The sequence below is a fragment of the Panthera leo genome, chromosome B2 (assembly GCF_018350215.1).
Source record: "Panthera leo isolate Ple1 chromosome B2, P.leo_Ple1_pat1.1, whole genome shotgun sequence".
NCBI classification, from domain to species: domain Eukaryota; kingdom Metazoa; phylum Chordata; class Mammalia; order Carnivora; family Felidae; genus Panthera; species Panthera leo.
In genome coordinates this window covers 98,001,132-98,025,243 of record NC_056683.1, presented here as the reverse complement: position 1 = coordinate 98,025,243, position 24,112 = coordinate 98,001,132, and the positions used below count along the sequence as shown (strand labels likewise).

At 41.9% G+C, this 24,112-nt stretch overlaps 1 protein-coding gene across 1 annotated transcript in view; it reads right to left on the bottom strand.

The window, feature by feature from the left end:
* The window catches only part of LOC122220259 (coiled-coil domain-containing protein 162-like), an 82,191-nt gene that overhangs the window by 21,022 nt on the left and 37,057 nt on the right, over nt 1-24,112 (bottom strand). The window contains exons 10-13 of the mRNA XM_042939538.1: nt 19,078-19,307; nt 17,789-17,927; nt 16,222-16,342; nt 5,725-5,834 (exon numbers count right to left, since the gene is read on the bottom strand). Coding sequence (XP_042795472.1) covers nt 5,725-5,834; nt 16,222-16,342; nt 17,789-17,927; nt 19,078-19,307 — 600 coding nt within the window. The remainder of the gene's footprint in view (nt 1-5,724; nt 5,835-16,221; nt 16,343-17,788; nt 17,928-19,077; nt 19,308-24,112) is intronic.

Sequence of the window (24,112 nt, the reverse complement as noted above, 5' to 3'; positions counted from 1 at the left end):
GAGAGAAATGGCAACAACCAAAAGTGACTAATAAAGGGAAACAGGTTGAATTTTTTTCATCCATCTGTACAATGAAATATCAAACCGCCACCAAAAATTATGCTGTGGACATATGTTTATTGACAGGGGAACATGTTGATAACATGTACTCAAGTGAAAAAAAAGTACACTACAATAAAAGGGCATATAGAATAATCTAACTTGGCTTAAAAAATGTTGATGAATGAAAAAAAACTATAAATGAAGTTTGGAAGGAAATATGCCAAAATACTAATAGTAGTTATCAATGAGGGTAAGCTAATGAGTGTATTTTCCAATATATGATATTTCTATTTTCTAATATAATCATAACATGTTTATATAATGAAGATAATTATATATAAAATGTACAAATAAACAAAATGTATAACCTAATGAAAAGATAGTAAAGCTTTTGTAAAGATCATGATCCACAGCAGCTTGGCAAGGCACACTGAAGAGATGTAGAATGGAAACAGTGGATGAACACCTCTGCTCATGGGGGATTTCATGAGCAGGGCCAGGCAGTCAGAGGAGGACACATAGCCTCCCTCTCTCATTCTGTGGGGCTTCCTCAAGGGGCCCCTTTTAGTGGAGTAGGATTTGGGGCAATCTAACCTGCTCTGGAAAGTGATCAGTAAGACAGTTGGATTTAGCTTCTGACACCAAGGCAAAGGGAATCAAGATTTGATGGCCCTTGACTTCTTTATGGTGAAAGGGTCAAGGCTATGTGGACTTAGTAACGACAAAGGAAATACTTCCCAGACAAAGTATGATGAAAGCCTGAAACGTTGAGACATTGTGAAACCACATTAAAGGCCATCAAGGCTGGTGACCCTTTCCAGGTGGCCTGGACCCAGTGCTTGGAATCGGCCACAGTGACTCACCCCTTGCTGTCCTGGACAGCACTGTCTGGATCCGACTGTGCCAGCCAGGCCTCCAACGGCTTTTTAGCAGGGCAAACACTTCTCAAACTAATGTTACTATAGCCACCATAGTAGATATAGGATCCCAAACAAACAGAAATGCAGACTTGAACCACAATGGCCCTCTACCATTCCCTCTTAGCCAGTGTGATATTTTACCTAGTAAGGGTGAGGCACCTCTGGGTGAGTCTCTGTGTTACACCACAGAGGTAGGAAGGGCCAGGAGCCCCCTTGGGCATCCCTGGAGGCCAGAGAAATTGTGTTGCTTCCTTCCCTCAGTGGTTCTGTTGGGGCCTCAGGAGATTGAGCTGAAAGATCAACTCAAGGGGATGATGCATAGAGGGTGAGTGTGAAGGCAAGGAGAGGGGATAAGGGCCCAGCCAGAGCATTTGCAGTGGGGACATGGAGTGGGGAGCAAGTCTGAGGTGGGGCAGACAGGAAACTGTTATTGACAGGTGACAGAGAGTTGCAGGGAGACCCCTAAGTTCCTAGGAGTCTCTCTCTCCAAGTGAACTTTGATTTTGCAGACTTACCCAGCCTTCCAGAGGCAGCCTTTGGAGCTGCCTGAACAGCATCTGTTGTGGGACTACAGCCTGTGTGGCTTCTATTGACATAATTTTTCTATGAACCCTACGCGGGGCTCAAATTCACCAACTGCAAGATCATGACCTGATCTGAAGTGGGACACTCAACCTACTGAGCCACCCAGGTGCCCCCAGAGCAATTTGTTTCTTAAAAGCTGTTCTGCAGCCTACTCTTGCCTTCCTAGGTCACTAAATGCCAGCTCTGTGCCAAAATGCAGCATGAAGTGGGTTCATCTGCCAACTTCCCCTTCAAGGCAGGCCCCAGGCTTCCATAAAAACTACAGAGTGAAAATCATGTTCTCCAGTGGCCTGATTCCTTCACCAACAGTTAAATCTGAACTATGATGAATGGCACTGGCTGGAAAAGCACCAGATTGCCCCATAGACTGATCTAGAGAGCCAGCCTGGGGTGAAGCATGGCAGGTGCTAGGCCTTGTTATGGCAAAAGTCTGGCTCTGCTGGAAGCAAATTGCCCTTCTGTGGTTTGCTTCTTCTTGAAGCCCCTCATAACTCATCTAGTATCTATCAGGCACATACAAGGTGTTTTGATGATGTTTATAAAACCCACCTCTGCTGACAAGATGCTTCAATGATTTCCCGCTGACTCTGGGATAACATCCAAACTCCTAAGGATTGCCTACAATGTCATTCAGCAACTGGCCCTGCCCACCTTTTCAGTGTCCTCTTCTGAACTCTGCTCTACTCCCTTCTTAGATTGCTCTGCCTTCCTTCTTCAGCCCCTCTTCATCTGGCCAACTCTTATTTGTGCCTTAAGACTTGGCCCAAACAACACCTCCTCCAGGAAGTCTTCCCCATTTCTTCCCTACCTGCTAGCTGGGTTATATCCCCTGTGTATGCCTCTTTCAAAGCATTTAACACAAAGTGCCTTTTCTTGACACTCCTGGGTCACCTGGTTCCATAAGTTCTTTGAGGGCAAGAACTGTACCTTTTGCCTTTAATCTAACAAAGTGCCTAGAAAAAAATAGGAGATCTATAAATACTTGCTAAATGAGTGAATGACTTTTGACATATGAATGGAAATGGTTCTGGAATCCACACAACAGACTATTATAGTTCTGATTTGCCATAAGGGTCAGTCTCTAACTTCAGGTCGGTGTGCTTAGTATGACATTTGAGCAAGATGTTAGAACTGATGGTGAAAGGCTGTTTTTCTAGAATTTGGGGAAGGAAGCAAAGATCACTAGAGGCCAATATGGACTCAAGAAAAATCAGGTCAGATTAACCTTTCCTCAGAAAATATATAGCACTTGAAGTGTATCTGGATTTCAGCAGGACATCTAAAAGGTTTCTCCACTGGACCTTGTGGACCAGTGGAGAACACAGGCTGGGTGACAGTACAACTGGATGGGCTTCTGACCACTGAAAGACTGTGCCCAAAGAGTGTGGTCAGCCTGAAGGGGACCATAGGGGATAGCACAAAGATTGGGACCTGTCCTGGCATACACGGTTAGTAATGACTTAATGAGAATACTGAGGGCAGGCTGACAAGAACCTGGGAGAGGGAGACAGTGCTGAATGATAAAAATCCAGATTTTTAAGGATTTTAAGAAGTTCACCGTGGACCAAGTTGAACAAGACCGAGGCTAATAATATGGCAGCAGCAGGATGCCTGAAGGCAATGTGGGTTTCAGGTGACTGTCAGCCTAATAAGTCATCTGTGACATGGCTCCCAATACCAGGCACACTCATGGGCATTAATCAAAGGACACACAGGACAAGTGCACTCTTTGCCGGTCAGACAATCTTGAACTTAGAGGGGACTGACCAAGATGGTAGAGTTGCTCGTATAAAGTGATCAAAGGAAAGGAAGGCAGTTTAGTCTGAAGAAGAGAAGGCTGGGCTCAGGTCCTCAATGTATGCGTGTGTGGTCTGTACTTGGTACAGAAGCACCCAGGTTAGGGAGGAGCACGGCGCCTGCTCTCTTTCCTAGTCCATGTGCCCTGGCTTGGACTGCACCCGTCTGGAGGAAGGGGTGACTATTTGTAATCCACCGCGCAGAGGTGCACCTGTCTGGGTTTGTGCTACTAGAGCAGGTCCCTCATTGTAATTGTACGGAGGCTTCACACATGCCAGCAGTGGCAGTAATTGAGCTTCTCTGACTGACCTGCCCTTAGATATCCAAAGGCTTGTTGTGAGGGGTCAGAACCATGATCTGTGGTGTTTCAGGGACAGAACTAGGATCCACGATGGAGGTGGTGGAAGGCCAAATCCAGCTCAGTAAAAGCTGCTTGAAATATGAGCTGCCAGGAATGGCTGGGGATAGGGGGTGGGCTTGGAAGAGAGTGAGTTCCCTGTCTTTGCAGATCATTCAGAAAAGTCTAGAAGTCCACCAGGCATAGAATTTGGAGGGGTCTAACGTCCTGGCGTCTCATTATTCCAAGACACTGGCAGGCAGGTACCAACCTGATCAGTGTGCCTTGAGTTTCAGTCATACCTGATATGGGTTTGTCCTAATACTTTCATTTCTTTCCTAGATGACCCCATCTTCAGTGTTGGAGTAAAGTGTATACATAGGAGGGGAGCAGATCTTGAGCTACAACCTTTTTGTTTGTTTTTATTGTAGTAAAATATATGTAACGTAAAATTTGCCATTTAAACCATTTCTTTTTGTAAGTAGGCTCCACACCCAGCATGGAGCCCAATGTGGGGCTTGAACTCACAACCCTGATATCATGGCCTGAGCTGAAATCAAGAGTCAAACGCTTAACCAACTGAGCCACCCAGGCGCCCCCATTTAAACTATTTTTCAGTGTAAAGTCCAGTGGCATTCACACTGTTGTACAATCGATCTCTAGAACTGTCTTCAGCTTGCAAAACTGAAATTCTTATACCCACTGAACACCAACTCCCCATTCGCCCTCCCCCCAGCTCCTAACAACCACCATTCTACTTTCTGTCTCCATGAATTTGACTACTGTGGGTGCCTCATATAAGTGGAATCGTGCAGAATTTATGCTTTTGTGACTGGCTTTTTTCACTGAGCATAAGGTCTTCAAGGTGCATCCATGATGAAGCATGTGTCAGGGTTGACTTCCTTTTTTTAAAGGAGAGGCACAACAGTCTGTGCTTCAAACACGTTTCTGAGCATGCCCTGCCCTAATCACCTCTGTATCTCTGGTTGAGAATCTCTGAGCTGCAGAGACCAAAAGGGACCACTTCACCCATTCATCAGAATACACAGTACTACACTTGGGTATCATTGAAAGCTTAAATGAAATACATGTAAATCATCAAGCTCTGAGGAAAAATGTATCCCCAACCAAGCTAGTGAATTCTCTGTCTCGTAATTAAAAACTGAAGTGTTGTTAATAAAATTACGGGGAATATTTGAAGAACTTAGAAAAATATAAATTTGAGGGAAATGTTGTTTTAAAAAATTAGGTATGTTTTGCTAAATCAGGTTTTTAAAGAAATGGTTGAATTTCAAAGGCAACTGGATTTGCTTCTACCTAATGTACTTATGTTTAATTTGTTAATGATCCTAAAAGCTCTGCTATGGCCAAATATCCACATACACTCTCTTATCTTGCCTTTTCAGCACTATTTAGGAACAGTCAAGAGTAAACAGTTGATAACTTTAAGGACTGTGTGTATGTATATTGTATGTATTAAGTACATATTATTGTTAGATATATATTATATAGACTTGTTATGGATTCAAATAGATATATACCAAAAATTGTTGAAGCTGGTTTGCTTTGTGGAGAGGAAACGGGATGGTGGAATAAGGAGGGTTGGAAATGTTACCTTTCTGTTGGTTGTTTTTTTGTTTTTTTTTTTGTACTGTACATTTTAAAAATGTTTTCTAGTTAGTGGAATTATTGGCTATTTTAGTTTCTCTCTTTTAAGTTTTGAATATTAAAAAATCAATGCAGGAAATGTTGCTAAAACAACTCATTCATCAACAAACTCCAAGGTTACTTTAAAAAGTTGGCTGAATCTGAAATTAGTCAACATGCAAATTCAAATTTCTCTCTCCTAATTTATTAGAAATCAGTCTTTGCCCAAAATTAAAATTATAACAAGTGATTGCTACTTTAAGCCTGAGTGTTCATATATTCATTCTAAGGGAATAAGGGAAGCATTGGGAAATGGGTTAAGCAGAAAGTCTTCTTTGCTTGGGTTAATGTTACAAAAAAAAATACACTCCAAAATGACTAACTTTCAATACATACCTCTAGTCCACCATCCTGGTAATTTTCCATTAATCTCTGTACAAATTTTTCAACTATTTGTGGTCTGATAACTGAAAAGTTTTCTTTCATGACATGGTGCTTCCAAAGGTCTAGGGGGAGAAACATAATGATGCTAGTATCATGAAACACTGAACAATGATTAATGGCATTACACTGGACACAAGAAGCTGTTATTTCCAAATCCACAAAACTTAACGGGTGAGGAAGGGGGAAGGGAGGAAGTGGATGAGGACACAGGGTCCTCCAGAACATAGGAATAAGGAAGATCTACAACAAGAGTCCTAATGAAAAGATTTGGAAGAGTATCTCTGAAACCCCATGAACAATATTCTGTTATCCTAACTAAAGATCCCGAATCAAATGTTATTATTGATCCTACATGATACCTATTTTCACTAAGTCATTAAGTATCTGAACAATTATTTTGGCCTAATATAGTTAACATAAATAAATGAAGAGCTATTATAGTTACAGTTACAGACTAGAAATGTTGAGGGCTGACAGGCTATGAACTTTAGCTCCTGGATTGAAGCAGCAATAGGCTGACACATACAAGATGAGGCATATATGCAATTATTCAGAGAAGCATTGTTTAGGACGGCAGAAGCTTGGACGCAACATATAAACTATGGTATATCCTTCCAATGGAATAGTATGCATCTCTGAAAAGAAACCTCCCCATGTACTAATAGGAAAAGAACCATAGATTTTTTTTCCCAATTTTTTTAATGTTTATTTTTATTTTTTTTAGAGAGAGAGACAGAGCATGAGCAGGGGAGGGGCAGAGAGAGAGATAGAGGGAGACACAGAATCTGAAGCAGGCTCTAGGCTCTGAGCTGTCAGCGAAGAGCATGATGCGGGGCTTGAGCCCACGAACCATGAGATCATGACCTGAGCCGAAGTTGGACACTTAACCAATTGAGCCACCCAGGTGCCCTAAGAACTATTGACTTCTATGTGAAAAATGCAAGGTGAAGAAAAGTGAATATAACATGTTATGTTTTATAAGAAAGACATGATAAATATTAAATGAGGGGATATCCCCTCAAGCCTACTCAAGATTATTGCTCCAGAATGCCAGTGTTCTCCAATATCACTTCTCCCCTCTTTCTTGGATCATTCACAATAGTTCATGTTATCTCTCCCACCTCATAAAATCCTGCTTTTGACCCCACTTCCCCTGTCAGCTATTGCTTCATTTTTTTCGCTCTCTTTTTAGCAAAACTCTCAGGAAGAAAGGCCTATCCTGGCTGGCTGTGACTTCTCTCCAAATCCTTCGTAAGCCCACTCACCCGGCTTTCCCCTCCATCACTCCCCTGAACCTGATTTTGTTATAAACACCAGTGACCTCAACATGACTAAAAACATTGCTTTTACCTGACTACCAGAAGCATTTCACACAATTTGTCACATTCCTCCTGCTTGAGAAACTTTCATCACTAGATGTTGGGACACCACTGTCCTAGTTTTCCTCTACCTCAGTGTCTGCTCCTTCTAAGTCCCTTTTGCTGGTTCTCCTTGTCCTCTCCCCCAGCTCTCTTTTTGTTTGTTTTGTTTTAAGTTTATTTATTTTTACACAGACAGAGAGAGAGAGAGAGAGCAGGGGAGGGGCATAGAGAGAGGGAGAGAGAGAGAGTTCCAAGCAGACTCCATGCTGTCAGTGCAGAGCCTGACAGGGCTCGAATTCATGAACCGTGAGATTATGACCTGAGCCGAAATCAAGAGTCAGACACTTAACGGACTGAGCCACCCAGGCTCCCCTCCCCACCCCGGAACTTAACATAAGAGTGTCCTAGCACTCAGCCCTTGGTTCACCTCCTTTTTTTCTATCTACGCTCACTTCCTTGGCTATCTTATGTAGTCTCATAGCTAAATACCATCCATATGTGGACAACCTTCAAATTGAGATCTAATACTCACTTGGCATCTCTTCTTGGATGTCTAAAAGGGTTTTCTTTTCGTTTTTTAAAATTAATTAATTATATTTTGAGATTGAGAGAGAGGCAGAGGGAGAGTGAGAGAGAGAATCCTAAGCAGTCTTGATCTCACGACTGTGAGATCATGACCTGAGCCAAAATTGAGTTGGATGCTTAACTAACTGAGCCACCCAGGCACCCCTAAAAGGTATTTCAAACATCACTTGTGCATAATTAAATTCTTTATTTTTTTAAACTTTTTTAAAAAAATGTTTATTTATTCTTGAGAGAGAGAGACAGAGTGTGAGCGGGAGAAGGGCAGAGAGAGAGGGAGACACAGAATCCAAAGAAGGCTCCAGGCTCCGGGCTGTCAGCACAGAACCTGACACAGGGCTTGACCTCACTAAATGCGAGATCATGACCCGAACCGAAGTTGGTCGCTTAACCTACTGAGCCACCCAGGCGCCCTAATCTTTGAACTTCTCTCCCTAATTTGCCATCTCAGCTAATGGCAATTCTATTTTCCCAATTGCACAGGTCAAAAATCTTGGGAGTTTTATCATGGACTCTTCTCTTTCCCCCACACCCAACACACAATCCATTAGTAGTTACTTCAAAAGCATGCCCTGAATCTGACCACTTAATACTTTCACTGCTCCCAACCTTGTTTGAGCCACCATCTCCCCTTGCTGGGATTATTGTAGTGGCCTCCAAAGCAGCCTCTCCCTTCTTCCATCCTTTTTCCTTTACAGTCCATTCTCAACACAGCAGCCAGAGACACGCCATTAACATATGCCAGATCAAAATCTGGGACAGGCACTGCCTCACACTCGGAGCAAACACTAAGAATAGGCCCTGCATGATACACTCTCTCTCTTTTCACCCTTCCTCTCTGACTTCACCTCCTCCTTGTTTCCCACTCTCTCTCCACTCCGGCTATGGGTATTTCTGCTTCATAAACATGGTAGGCACACTCTGCTCAAGTCCCTTGGATGGACTGTTCTTCTGTCTGGGATGATCTTCCCGCAGATACCCACATACCTCCTTCAAACTTTGCTCAATATGTCACTTTCTCCCTGAAGTCTATCCTGACCGTCCTATTTAAAATTGCAATGCGCTCCCTTCAAACCTCCATACGCCATCCTCCTTACTCCATTATTTTCTTACTTCTTGTGTTACTTATTATCTGTGTATCCTCTTCTAGATGACAAACTCCACAAGAGTAAGGAGTTTTACTCCATGACAGTAAGGTTGTACCCCAAAATGGTGCCTAAAATATAGTAGTGTGTAACATACTAGGTGCTCAATAAATAGATAATTGAATGAAAGAATGAATTAGTGTAGGCATAAAGAAGCACCCCTAGGATATATTAAAAACTAATAAAAATGGCTACTTGGGGTGGCAAAAAGGGATCGGTGGTAGCAACTTGATCTCTAAATATGTATATCGTTGTATCGTTTTGAGTTTTAACCAGGTGAATGTTTTAGCTGTTAAAAAAAATCAAACTTAAAAACAACAGGACGGTGCTGGAGCAGTGGAAATATGTCAACACTCCTTAACTTCCATATGGAAGAGCAAAAGCACATGTGTATGTTTAATTACGTTGGGTAGGGCCTACTTCCTTGTGCATGGCCCCAGGGGAGTCTTGAAACAAAGAGAAACCTATGGAGTCAGAGATAGAAGCCAAGCCCTGCCCCACTCCCTTTTCTGCTGTGGGGGTTCTGGCCATCAGCAAGAGTACACACAGGGCCACTCCCTGTCGCCAGCTGTTTCTAATTTCAGACGTGATTTCATACTCATACTTTCATTTTTCTGACAGGAGACTCGGTACACACAAGAGGAAACATCCAGCACAGTCCTCTCAGAAATGTGGATATGACAATGCAGGAGTACCTGGTATTTGCAATTACGTTGTTTACTGGGTGGTCCTGAGTTTGAAAATGGGGTTCCACGATTCTTCTACAATTGGCTACTTTCCATCACAAACATATAAATCTGACTTTGTTTTTCCTTTAGGACAATAAAGGTGATTAGACATAACACCATTGTCCTGGTACAGCTGAAGTGGAAAATCTAAAAAAAAGTTAATGTGCCTAGAAGTTCACACTTCTTAAGATGTTTAAGACTTTTATACGTCTAAGCTTTGACAAAATGGAGTTCATGTATGCTTCAGAAATTTTTCAGACACAGAATTGGATACTTTTTCCAGGGTACTTGAGTGGTAGGTCTCTGGGTTATGGAAAAGCTTGGCAAGGGACCACATCTGCCACATATTTCTGGTTTGGGGACTGTCAGCTGGCAAATGCCCACAGAGCTGGTTTGGGTTTAGCTCTGGGGCTCAGCTGAAGGGGAAGTATTTTACCAGAGTGCTGGAAATCTTCCCACCGTGCTTCTTCCTCATGAGTTCAAGTTCAGACATACAAGTACATTTGTAGGCAGGCGTCAGGGGAAGCCAGGGAGAATAGAATTCATCCAAGAGAAGTAATTTCTGGCCAAGCGGAGTTGGTGGTCTCTAAATGTGTCTCATTTTCATTGTGTGTTGTGTTTGTGGCTTCTCTGAGATGAAGCAATTTTTGACAGTAGCATGGAGGTGGGAAAGAGACAGCACACTGGGGGTCAAATTAGGGTTTTGTTCTTTCCTCCCATTCTGTGCCCAGGTCCTTTGGCTGGAGGAAACTTTGACTTCCTCCTCGCCAAACCACTTCCCCTCTCTCCCTCTATGAATGCTCCCCCCACCCCTATGCAGCCTCCTCCCTCTAGGAAGCGTATCTTGGTTTGGTAGCATTTCACTTCTCTAACACAACCACCGGCCTCTGTGCCTGAGTGGCTCCTGGGTCCTGAGCCAAGCAGAACTGAAACTTGAAGGCACACAACTGCCAACCAAGGTTGTTCTCCTGACCACCAGGGTTCCCCCAGAAGGTGGGTAGGTTGAAACCTTATTGCTTTAAGCAATGTATTTTGTACTCCTGTGTTTCTCAAACTGCTCCCCAGAACGGTTGAGTTGATGATAGATATTCCCAAGGGGAGAAAAGGGTTCTGTGGTCAAATAAAGGTAAAGAACATTTCATACTCTCTCTCCTGGAGATTTACAGTGCACAGTAGGATAGTAAAGGCTCTGAGGTCTAGAGCAAAGAAATTTTTTTAGCATTATTTACCACAAGTTTCCCAAACTTCTTTGACAACAAATAAAACCTTTCCCCCACAACCCCTGCAAAACGCAGCAGAAATCCTCTGATCCAATCAAGACTAAGAGTTGGTTGATCAAAAGAAGTCTGATAAACCAGAGAATGCTTAAACAATGACATGTAGTACCTTAAACATTCTATTTAACTTAAAAAACATAAATATACAAACATTTGCCAATTTTCTAATATAGAACTTAGGTCTTTCCTTTGTATGTGCCCACACATTGGAGTTCTGTACTATCTTTCTTCTATAAACCATAACACATAGTACATGGTCTACAATTCCTAGTGTGTGTTTTGTTGTTTTTGTTTGTTTGTTTACTTGTTTCTTTTTTTTATGAAGAAAAAATAAAAAGACCATGAAAAATCCAAATGTGTCATTTTTTAAGGGCAGTTTTAAGTCCATAGAAAAATTGAGCAGATGGGTACAGAGAGTTCCCATATATTCCCTGCCCCCTTCACCTCCAACACACAGCCTCCCCAACTATCAACATCCCACACCAGTGTGGTATGTCTGTCATAACTGATGAGCATACACTAACATGTTATTATCACCCAAAGTCCATAGTTTACATTACAGTTCACAATCTTGGTGAAACTATGGGTTTGACAAATGTATAATTGGCATCTATCCACTATTATATTATCATAAAGAATAGTTTCACTGCCCTAAAATCCCCGTGTTCTGCCTGTTCATCTTTCTCTCCCCTCTAACCCTTTGGCAACCACTGATCTTTTTGCTATCTCCATGGTTCTGCCTTTTCTCGAATGTCATATGGTTGGAATCATGCAATGTGTAGCCTTTTCAGGTGGGCTTCTTTCACTTAGTAATGTGCATTTTTATCCTTGTCTTTTCATGATTTGATAGCTCATTTCTTTTTAGCATTAAATAATATTCCATTGACTGGATGTACCACAGTTTATCCATTTCAACTTTTTTTTTTTAAGTGTATTTATTTATTTATTTAGAGAGAGAGAGACAGAGAGACAGAGCGAGAGAGAGAGAGAACAAGAAGGGGAGGGGCAGAGAGGAGAGATAGAATCCCAAATAGGCTCCATGCCATCAGTGCACAGCCTGATGCAGGGCTCGATAATGACCTGAACCAAGATCGGGAGTTGGACGCTTAACCAACTGCACCACCCAGGCACCCCTCAACTTGATTTTTATTGAGAAGATCTCTTTTTGTACTCCCATTTCATTGGTTTATATAATACTTAATTAAATTACCCACACACAATGACAAATAAAAGTGGCATAAACCGGTTTGAAGCAAACAATGATCAGTGAAGCTAGGTAAACACAGGCAATCCAAAGACTGTGATTAACGACTATTTTGCCGGCTTGTGTTACGAAGGGAATGGGAAGCTTCAGGCAGCCTGGGAGTCTGTTAGTGCAAAGTGCATGAAAGAACTCCTGCCCTAGAATGTTGGGGAACTTGTGTTCTAGGGCACACTGCTGGGAATGCTGGCCTCGGCCACCCTCTTTTAAGTGTTTGGATTGTGCTTCCCTTAAGCAAAACATTTTTGTCTGCTCACTGTTAACATATGTATATTTGTGTATTTCTAACTACCTACAACACTATCACTGGCTAATACTGTATAGTATGATGTACTCAGGGCCAGGCTCATTAACAATGAGAATGGAGCTCAGTCTACATTCCTAGAGTTTTCTTGACCTTTTGAAATTTTTTGTCTGACTTCTTATCAGATGTGGTTAACTTATCTTTTTTAACCTCATACTGTGGCTGAAGATAAGCATGTACCAGGATTAGAAATGTCTTTACTATTACTTTTTTCTTTTTTAAAAAGTTTTTTTTAATGTTTATTTTATTTTTGAGAGAGAGAGAGAGAGAGAGACAGAGTGTGAGTGGGGGAGGGGCAGAGAGAGAGGGAGACACAGAATCCGAAGCAGGCTCCAGGCTCTGAGCTGTCAGCACAGAGCCTGACGCAGGGCTCGAACTCACAAACCATGAGATCGTGACCTGAGCTGAAGTTGGACGCTTCACTGAGCCACCCAGGCACCCCTGTCTTTACTATTTCTTAGTGCTTGCTTGTGGATTGCCTCCAAGTGGTCACTTCAGGACACCTCAGTGTGTAGTGTGACATGTGACTTCTTACATATGAATTTAATCTACTTAGAAGTTTTAATGTTTTCTTCCCACACTCCTGGGATATACGCACTCCACTTTGGAAACTGCTGACCTTATAAATGTTCAGAGAAATTGAGAAAATCAATTAAAAATGACTTGAATGCTAAAATGCTAAATATGGAGAATAGCGGAGCCTTTTTGAATCAGTGGAACCCATCTCCATGCTAAGCCAAGCCCTGAGGCTGAATAAGATTGTCTGGAGCTGCTTTTTAAAGCTCCCAGGGGAGCACTAGTTCAGCTATCACAAACCAACACTGGACCAGGTGTGGCTGCTGCATTTTCGGATGCTCACTGACAAACTGGAAACCCATTCAGAAGCTCTAGAAGAAGACTAAGCTCCAAGACAAGGTGGGAAAGAGGGAAATGATTGAGAAGTATTAGAGGGCTAATTTCTGGCAGGCACAAACATAGACACCAGAGTTGTCCAACAGGGAAAGAGGAGACCCTGAGGGAAGGACAAGAGCCTGGCATGTCCCCTGGGTCTCAATAGTCTCCATTCCTAACTCCCTCTGTAGAAATCCCTAACCCCAAGGTAACCTTGACCTCAAAGGCGGCCTGTGTCCGAAGCCCCATCCACTATGGCTGCTTTTTGCCGCTGAGATGAGCAAAAAGCATCTCTTGGTGGAGATTCCAAGGTTTTATTGCCTTCTTCGAAGTTTCCTAGCCCACAGAGGTCTCAGGAAGACTACACTGAAGAATACCGGGCATACGGTGCGGACTCCATCACTTGCACTGAGGGAACTCACTACAGGAGGACACTCACATTGAGTCAGCAATAAGAAAATACCCTCACTATTGGCATTTACATGTACATGAGTACAGAATCTGAACAAGAGTTTACAATTGGCCCGTACACTCTAGCCAAAGTAAGTTTTGATAATATCTTTTTTTTATTAACGTTTACTTATTTTTGAGACAGAGAGAGACAGAGCATGAACGGGGGAGGGTCAGAGAGAGAGGGAGACACAGAATCTGAAACAGGCTCCAGGCTCTGAGCGGTCAGCACAGAGCCCGACGCAGGGCTCGAACTCACGGACCGCGAGATCATGACCTGAGCTGAAGTCGGACACTTAACCAACTGAGCCACCCAGGAGCCCCTAAATTTTGATAATATCAATGTTAGCACCATTAAAAATAACTCTACCCCAGAGCAAAAGCATAAGAGACTCTTAAAAACTGAGAACAAACTGAGGGTTGATGGGGGGTGGGAGGGAGGTGGGGGTAGGTGATGGGCATTGAAGAGAGCATCTTTTGGGATGAGCACTGGGTGTTGTATGGAAACTAATTTGACAATAAATTTCATATAATAAAAAAAATAATAAATAAATAAATAAATAAATAAATAAAACTCTACCCCGCCCCTCTGCCTAACTCCCACCAGCTCCTTATGGAGGCTCTTTCCAAGCACAGCTGACAGCACCCTGCACAAGGCAGCACACAGAGCCACAAAGCAAAAAAGCTTTGTCCCTTGCCCCCCATCTGGGCGTCTCATTAAACCACAGCCTGAAACATGAAGATGGTTGCACCTGCTGTGCACTTGTGGATTTTCTCCCAAGACTCAGAGGGGAGTTGCCTGGAAGCAGCCATCACAGCACAATAACACGTGCTTTTTGTGTCTTGTTAAATGTTCTGTAAATGAAGATCAACCACACTCAGCTTTCTGGTGACATTCAGCTCTCTGGTGACACCCCTAGCCAAGAAGTGGCTTGCCTTCTCACTGCATAGCCTTCTGCCAAAGCCCTGTTTATAGAATTCAATTACTCGAAGCACTGATAAAATGACAATGTCTTAGGTGAGGACAGATGTTATTAATTAACATTATAATGTCTGTGGACTTTGTCTCAAGAAGAAAATCTAATTTAGTTTGCTAGTCAAACAACCCCTCCATGGTTCAAATGTTGTGAATTTTCCTACAGAATTAGTAGGAGTTAGGAGTAGACAGTTCAGACAGGACCAGCTACGTAATCTATGGCACGCTGTGCAAAATAAAAATGCAGGGCCTCTTTTCCAAAAAGCAGGGAAGAAAAGCACCATTATAGATACTAAAATATAGTGTTTTCTTTCTTCTGCAGTCTCTTTCTTGACCTGTCATGGTGTTTTTATTTGTTTTTAATGTTGTACTCCTTAGGCATGGGAATGCTTGTGAGGAGAGTGAGACACTCACTCCGAGGAGCTCTACCCTGTGACTGGGAGCATGACTGCCTGTGTAGCTACTGAACTGAGGTTCTGTGCCCTGGCCAGGGGTGGAGAAGTTGAACCAGGCATCTTTCCTTCCCAGGGGCCCACTGTGGACAGGCAATCCCTAGGGTATTGTAACCTCTGTCCTGGGATATTGTACAAATCTTAGGATAGGCAATAGGCTTGCTCCCACCGAGTCACCCATTAGATGTACCATGATGTTGCCAGACTAGGGTCATTGAGATATTACTAGGTACACATATCCCCATCCTCCTCCTGCTCAGCAACCGCCACCCCCCCCCCCCCCCGGAGTGGAGGGCAGCAGCAATGGCCTGGTGGGGATGGTGAGGGGGAGATTAGGGGTGCCCAGGGTACTAGAGAGCAGACGAATAGGTAGCTGAGAGCCATTCGGCAAGGTGGGGAGGCAGTAAGAAGCAGGACTTCATGTAAAGCAAGGCTCCAAGTCTTGGTGCATTCTCCATTGACTCACTGGATTCCACTTACAAAACACAAACTCTTAGTCAAAATTAAGAGTTTCAAGATGGCAGCCATAGACTATTAAGCCCCAAGTACCCCTGAATCCTGTGTGAGTGTGCTGATCACATGTCCATGAAGTGACCCTGACTTTAGAGCTCAGATGAAAGGAAATAATTTTGATTACCTTCCCACCCCAAATACATGTGTTTGTAAGATTTTTACATTTATATGTTATATATATGTATAATACATACGTGAACTTAAATATATTACAAGTAAGAAAAGCTTATATGTTTTCCCCATTTCAACTTTATTTCAGTTATGAGTTAATCAACAGAGCTGAAACTGAACTTAACAAATGTTTTCTATTTAAAAGATTTTAAGTGGAAGGAAATATGTCAAAATGTTAATAGTTCTCTCTGGGCCAAGTTATTAAAAAGTAATTTTTATATCATTGTTTGGACATTGTAGTACCTCTTTACCATGAAAATGACACATGGATTGCTTTCATAATTAGGAAAAAACCAATAAATGCTATTTTGTAAAGTAATAAAATAAACATACTTTACCTGTAGGGAGAGTACCCTGGTCCTTGGACTTTTCTGATACAACCAGTGCTCTTTCTCTCTTAACTTTTCTTAATACTTCCTGGATCATATGAATTTCAAGATTTTCCAGAAGCTTCTGAAGCTAGAGTAAGAAGTTTGAGTCACTTTCTACACTCAGCTTATACTCTGAGCTCCCAAGTCACATTCCTGCAAAAGGGTCTGGGATTAGGTGCTGTCCCTTAGCTACTCTCTCCCGGGGAAGACGAAAGGGTTCCTTTCTTGGGTTTCTAAGTACTTCTGCGACCGTAGATATACCTCTTTGGGGATCAGCATCTTTTCCTGGTCCACATCCCCACTGATAAAACATAACCTTTTATTTATTTATTTTTATTATTTTATTTTATTTTTTTAAACCAAGTTCTGCTAAATTGCAAAGTGCTCAATGTCTGAGGTGACCTCATGTGTTTGGGGGTCTCTAAATGTGGCCAGGAATTTCATGAGCTGTTATTACAAGAGAAACCCCTGGGCCTGAAACTTGATTTAGATATCAAGAGGGATTTCATGAGAAGATTAAAATTCTAAACATGACCAATAGAAAATTTTCCCAATAACCATGAACTCTTACTTTATCCATTATGCTTGTTGGGCCCACATTTCTCCCTGTCAGAGGACCCCAGGTACTAGAGAGAACCAGGATTCAGAAGGGTAAGCAAGGGGATTCGGGACTGGGATGTGTGTATGTTGGAGGCGGGGGAGCTGAATTCTCCTTGGTGTTCAGGGGACGTGAATCTCTGCATTGACACTGAAACAGCTAGAGGTTTTGTTTGCCTGTGACAGTGAGCACAGCCACATTGGGTCTATGTCCTAGGACAAAGGTAAACAAACACTTGGGAAAAGAGCCTCTCACATAGATCATCTAGCATATACCAAACGGATTAGTGCATAAGTTGCGTGGTCTTACTCTCAGAAAAAAAAAAATCACAGGAGCTATTTTAAATACATTCCATTGCCATGGGTGTGTGTGGGGGGCAGATAATTGTGTGCCAGATTTTATGTTTTTTTTTTCAGTTTATTTATTTATTTTGAGAGAGACAGAGACAGTGCGAGTGGGGGAGGGGCAGAGAGAGAGTGAGAGAGAGAATCCTAAGCAGGCTCTGCCCTGTCAGAGCAGAGCCCCACGTTGGGCTTGAACTCATGAACTGTGAGATCATGATCTGAGTTGAGATCAAGAGTCAGATGCTCAACCAACTGAACCACGCAGGTACCCCTAGATTTTATGTTTAAGATGCTAGTGGTTATGTTCTCTATCACGGTCTTTTTTTGTGTGGTAGTCCACCTTAATTTGAGGAAAATCAAAATATGAAGATTCAGACTTACAAAATGGGAACATTAGGGGTAGTTATTTGCTTAATCAAAGCCCTACATGCCTTTAGGTACTTAGTTCCTTCTGAGCCTGTTCAGTGATTTACACACCTACAATCTACACTTAATGTCTTAGAAAAAAAACCACTTGGGTGTATCTGTAGTATTACATGCTTATGCCATAAAGCAAATTTTCAAAGTCAAATTCAAAATGGCTCCTGCATACCTGTTGAATTTTTATTTCAATTTCTGAAGCTCCTTTAGGGGGAAGAATAGACTGACTACTTATTATGAGATCTTCAAATTCATCTTCTTTCCCCATCCGCCTAGCTATAGCTTTCATGCTGGGGTAGAGGATGTCAGTTCTATTAAAGAAGAGAGACCAAAATTAGTAAACAAACATATTTTTTCTCATTCAGATTCTCTGACAATTATTTTCATTCATGTTCTGTCTCCTATCATCATGTATAAACCTCCCAACCCATTTTAGATACTCACATCGACATCTAAATTCACTATAGTTGTTGCACCCTTAGTCAATATTAAATCCTAGGCCTTTTCCCACTGGGCACATTTAATTTTTGTCTTCATTTAGTCTTCAAAATATTGACAAGTTTTGGGGCACCTGGGTGGCTCAGTCGGTTAAGCAGCCAACTCTTGATTTCAGCTCAGGTCAAGATCTCATGGTCTGTTGAGTTCAAGCTCTGCATCAGGCTCTGCACTGACAGTGCAGAGCCTGCTTGGGATTCTCTCTTTTTCTCTCTCTCTCTCTCTGCCCCTCCCCCTACTTGTGCTATCTCTAAAAATGAATTAATAAACTTTAAAACAAATTGACAAGTTTTCTCATTCCCTAGTTACCAGGAAAGCTGACTGTGATAATTCATAAAATAGACCATAAGGACTATGGCACCAAAGAGAATCTTCTTATGCCCAGTAAGGTCCAAGGATGGTAAATGCTTGTTTGATAACAGACACATGGAAGAGGCAACATATCTTTTCTGACAGCTAATTCATCCCAGCCAGAGCCTGAAGTGTGAAAACACCCTACCATCCCACAGACCTAAGATCTCATGTTGCACCATATTATACCTCTGGCTGTAGTGGGTGAAACTCTCAGAGACTCAGCACTTGGGTCTAATGGGGTAGAAAGTAGGGAAGAGTTCACAGCAGCAGCATCCCCCTGCCCAGTGCTTGCTGGGATCCTATGAACTAAAAAAGCTTAGAATCAGCACCATGGGAACACTTGAGAAGCACAAGTTCCCAGGGACAGAACTCTGGGTAAATGATGTACAGTATTGCTTAGTGGAACCCAGCACTGTCCCTGAATTCAGTAGAACCCAGCTTTTCCTGTAAAGCACTTTTTATAGAGACATATTGCCCAGCTTCCTCTGAGCTCGGTGGGGCTGGACATACCAGAATTCATGGACCAAATCTCTCCCTCAGAGCAAGGGGCAGGAATGCGCCAAGCCTCAGATTCCACTCGTCCACGAGAATTTCCACCTTAGCAACACTTACCCGTAGAGTTCTGAGAACTGGTTGTGGAGGGAGACAGAACTGCCGTCCTGGCCTTGCAGTTTGAGCTGGCCCCAGTGGTCCTTCAGCACTTCCAGCTGCTTCCACAGCACCAGAAATGATCTCAGGAAAGCAAGAGACATCATCGTATTGCATGGGCCCCTCAGCAGCTCGGAGATCTTGGGGCTGCTTTGGAACTGACTTCTGAATCCTGGCACTCTGGACAAATCTGGCTGAAAGCATTATAGAAATTCTTCTTTATTGATCATAGGTCAATATGCGATGACATTTTACATGCAGCCCATGCAGAATGAACATTTTGGAGAAGGCCTATTCTCCCCAGGAGGAATGGTTTGCAGGCCTATAGCACATTTAAAGCTTAGAGAGAGTAAACATTCTTCCTAAATAGACAGTATACAGAAAAGAGGGAAATGTCTCCATTTCAGCTTCCTGCTTGGGTCTTGAACCACTCATTTTAAAAACTCTTTACTTGGGTACTAACATTTTATCTGCCTTTGAAAAACGGAGCCTTTCATGTTCAGCCTCTGCATTCTGGAAAGTGCCCTTCAACACACTTGAGATTTAATTCCCCATCACGGTGGAGCTGTAATAAAACCTTAAATTAGGGGTTTTAGTCATTTTGTGGGTGAAGAAATGAAAACTTAAATTTACCTTATCTCCTATTCCTTCTCTCACCCTTTAAAAGTTCACATGTCTCTTAATTTGAATTTATTATTCACTAGGCAATTATACTTTAGGATTATTTGTTCATTTATTCATTGGTGCTTTCCTTAAGTGTTTGTTGAGGGACTGCTATGAGCCCTGGAGGATTAGAGAGAACAAGGTTTTCAGGTCCCCTCTCCGGCAGCCAGTGGTGTGAGGTCCAGGGTCACCCAGAGAGTGACAGACAAAATGGGGACCTGTGTCCAGGAACCTCAGCCTGATGACAGTGTCTCAGTCACAGGAAAAGGAATATTCCTTTGCAGAAAAGGTGGCAAACCTGGATCATAATGTTATGACAAGAAGGGCCTCAGAGAACATTCAGGTAACAGTACCTCAGATGCTCAAGTTTCTTGGCTCAGAACTGGAAGAACCACCACCCAGTGTAACTGGATCCCAGATCAGTACTAGTAACATATCTAAAGAAAGGCATGGCTGCCAGAAAGAGGCTTGGTCAGAGGCAGAGTTGGCCAGCCAGACCCAGGGGACAGCCAGCAGCTCCTGCACACAGCTGACACCCCTCAAGTGACCTACCTACTCAACAGCAAGCTAACCCAGGCACTTTCAGATTTGCTTTATCCTCAGAAAATTTTCACCAAATGACATCTTATGCAGTGGCCAAAAATATTCAACAGACCAAGGCTGAACATGGTGACTGGGAGGGGGCAGCGTAGAGGCCATGTAATTGGCCCCCTCTGCTCAAAAAGCCCCAGGATGCTCCTTTTAAAGGGCTTGTGTGCAGTTTCACCCAAAGACCCAGTTAAAAAATGCCAGTTTAAAAAGCGCCTAGACTATATGTGAAGGCGATTTATTTGCTGATCTAAAAGCATCTGCTGGAGAAGCAGGGGCAGTTGGACTTTCCCCAGAGATGAAGGATGCCACTGGCAGATGCCAATATTTCACCCTCCACCTATCCTGCTAGCACAGGTGGGTGAACTCAGATGCAAAATCCTCTCCGCCACCACCTTGCTAAGACAAGCGGGGCGATGGACTGTGGCACTATCCCCTTTGCCTTGCTGAAGCCAGAGCAGGCATCAGTGCCAACACTTCCCTGCTCCCCAGCTGGGGCAGGCAAGAGCAAGCAGTAGCAGCAGTCTCCCACTCCCGAACTAAAGCTGGTTGGTGAGCACAGGTGGTTGCAACACTCCCCCACTCACTGGTTGGGGCTGGCAACTGTGAGCAGTCCTGGCATTTTTCTGCTCTGAGCCTAAAGCCAGAATATGCACCCAGACAAGGCACTCTCCTGCTGCATTCCTAAAACCCCTGGGCACATGCAGTCAAGACCCTTTCCTGCTGCCTTTCTAAGCTGGAGAGTGTGCCCCACCCCCTACACTCTCTAGCTGCTTAGTTAAGCCAGTGGATATGTGCAATCCATACAGAGGATGCTCCTTGACTGCCTGGCCCTCACGGCCAAGGGGGCTGACATTCCTGAGCTCCAAGGAAATATAAGAATCAGAAAGACAGTACTTGGCAGGCCACCACTCCAGGGCACTTCAGACAGCCAACTGAGACACAACCTTGCCTTCCTGTGACAAAAGCCCATTTACTTATCCTGGGGCTTCAGGCTGAGGAACAGGCTTCAAGTTTTCCATACATCTAGAGGCTACAGAAGTGCTCCCAGGGAACATAAGCAGGAAGACACCATCCTTGTGCACCCCCTTCACCTTGATACAGCTCAATAAGACCTCACAGAAAAGAGTTTATATACTCGTCTAGAGTCCCACATTTTGCAACTGTCACCCAAGGACACCTTCAGATCTTTTGGTTTGGAGGCAGCAGGGATTATGACTGTGGCCCCACAAGACTATATTTGCATATTTTAAAAGCTGCTACCTGAGGGTCTGACTTTCGATTAGCCTGAAACTTGGTGCTAAATGAAATTCCTCCCCTTAGAACACTGACAGGCTCTGGTACGTCTCGACCATAAGGACATTATCAATAATAAATCAAGTTGATCCAACAATCACAAAGTCGCAAGAAACAACCAAGAGCTAGGGCAAGGTTGAATGAGAACTTTCATCAACTGCACAAGAGCATGCCAAGGCTGAGAGAGGTAACTGTCTGGCCTAATATATAGAAACAAACACAGAGAGTCAAGCAAAGTGAGGAAACAGAAAAATATGTTCCAAATGAAAGAATAGGATAAAACCTCAGAAAGAGGTCATAATGCTATGGAGATAAGGATTCTATCTGATAAAGATTCAGGGTAATGGATGCTTACCAAACTTGGGAGAGGAATGGATTTACATAGTAAGGACTTCAACAAAGAAATAGAAAATATAATAGTATGAAACAGGAGTCCATAGAGCTGAAGAATATAATAACTGAAAAATACACTAGAGGGGTTAAACACCAGACTGGATGAAGCAGATGAACAGGTCAGCAAGCTGGAATACAAAGTAATGAAATTCACCCAGACAGAGCTGCAAAAGGGAAAAGGAATTTTAAAAAATGAAGATAGCTTAAGAGACCTATGAGACAACATCGAGCAGAATAACATTTGCATTATAGAGGTCCTAGAAAGAGAAAAGAAAGAGAAATGGGCAGAAAACTTATTTGAAGACATAATGACTGAAAACTTCCCTAACCTAGGGAAGGAAACAGATATCTAGGTTCAGGAATACCAGAGAGTTCCAAATAAGATGAACTCATTTTAATTAAAGTGTCAAAACTTAAAGAGAGAATCTTAAAAGCAGCAAGAGAAAAATTATTATTTACAAGAGAAACACCATAAGGCTATCAGCAGATTTCTCAGCAGAAACGTTGCAGGCCAGAAGAAAGTGGCATGATATATTCAAAGTACTGAAAGGCAAAAACTTCCAACCAAGAATACTCTACCTAATGGTTATCATTCAGAATTGAAGAAGAGAGAATTTTTCAGGCAAAAGCTAAAGGAGTTCATCATTCCTAAACTGGCCTTACAAGGAATGTTAAATGGACTTCTTTAAGCAGAAAAGAGATGTCACTAATTAATAACAAATATACATACAAAAGTAAAAATATCACTGGAAAAGGTGAATGTATAGTAAAGATAATGAATTAATCACTTATAAAGCTACTATGGAGGTTAAAAGACAAAAGTAAAAAAAAAAAAAAAGACAAAAGTAAAATTAACTAAAACTACAATGATTAGTTAAGAGATACATAAAATAAAAATATGCAAAATATGATATCAAAAACATAAAATGTGAAGGGGTGTGGTAATAAAAACATAGAGTTTAGAACATGTTCAAATTTAAGTTGCTATCAACTTAAAATTGATAGTTATATACATAGGATGATATATGCAAGCCTCAAAATAACTGTGTAGCAAAAACTCGTATTAACTACATAAAAGAAGATGACAAAGGAAACTAAACATAACACTGAAGAAAGTCATCAAACCAGAAGGGAAGAAAGAAAGAAAAAAAGGAAGGAACAGAAAGGAACTACAAAAACAGCCACTCAACAAGTAACAAAATGGCAATAAGTACATACCATCAATAATTAAAATAAATGTAAATAGGCTAAATTCTCTAATAAAAAAACATACAGTGGTTGAATAGACAGAAAATCAAGGCATATTTATATACTACCTATAAGAGACTCACTTCATAAGTAAGGACACACACTGACTGAAAGTGAAGGGATGGAAAAAGGTTATTCCATGCAAATGGAGATGAAAAAAAAAAAAAGCTGGTGTAGCTTTAAACAAAATAGACTTTAAAGCAAAGACTATAATAAAGGAAAAGCATTTCTAAATATATACTCATCCAATGTAAAGCACCAAAAATATAAAATAAATATTAAGAGACCTAAAGGGAGAAATTGACAGCAGTACAATAATGGTAGGGGACTTTGACATCCCACTTACATCAATTGATAGATCATTCAGACAGAAAAATCAATAAGGATACATTGGTCTTAAGTGATAGAAAGAAAGCCCAAGTTAGTAAAAGGAAGAAATAATAAAAATCAGAGCAGAAATAAATGAAATCAAGACTAAAAAGATAATTTTAAAAATCAATAAAATAAAGAGGTGGTTCTTTGAAAAGATAAACAAAATTGACAAACCCTTAGCTAGACTCACCAAGAAAAAAAAGAGAGGGCTTAAAGAAATAAAATCAGAAATAAAAATCAGAAGTTACAACTGATACCACAGACATATGAAGTATCATAGAGACAATTATTAACAATTATACACAAATAAATTGTACAACCTAGAAGAAATAGACAAGTGCCTACAAATTTACAATCTTCAAAAACTGAATCATAAAAAAAACAAAAAACAAAAAAATCAAAATAGACCAATTACCAGTAAGGAGATTAAATCAGTAAT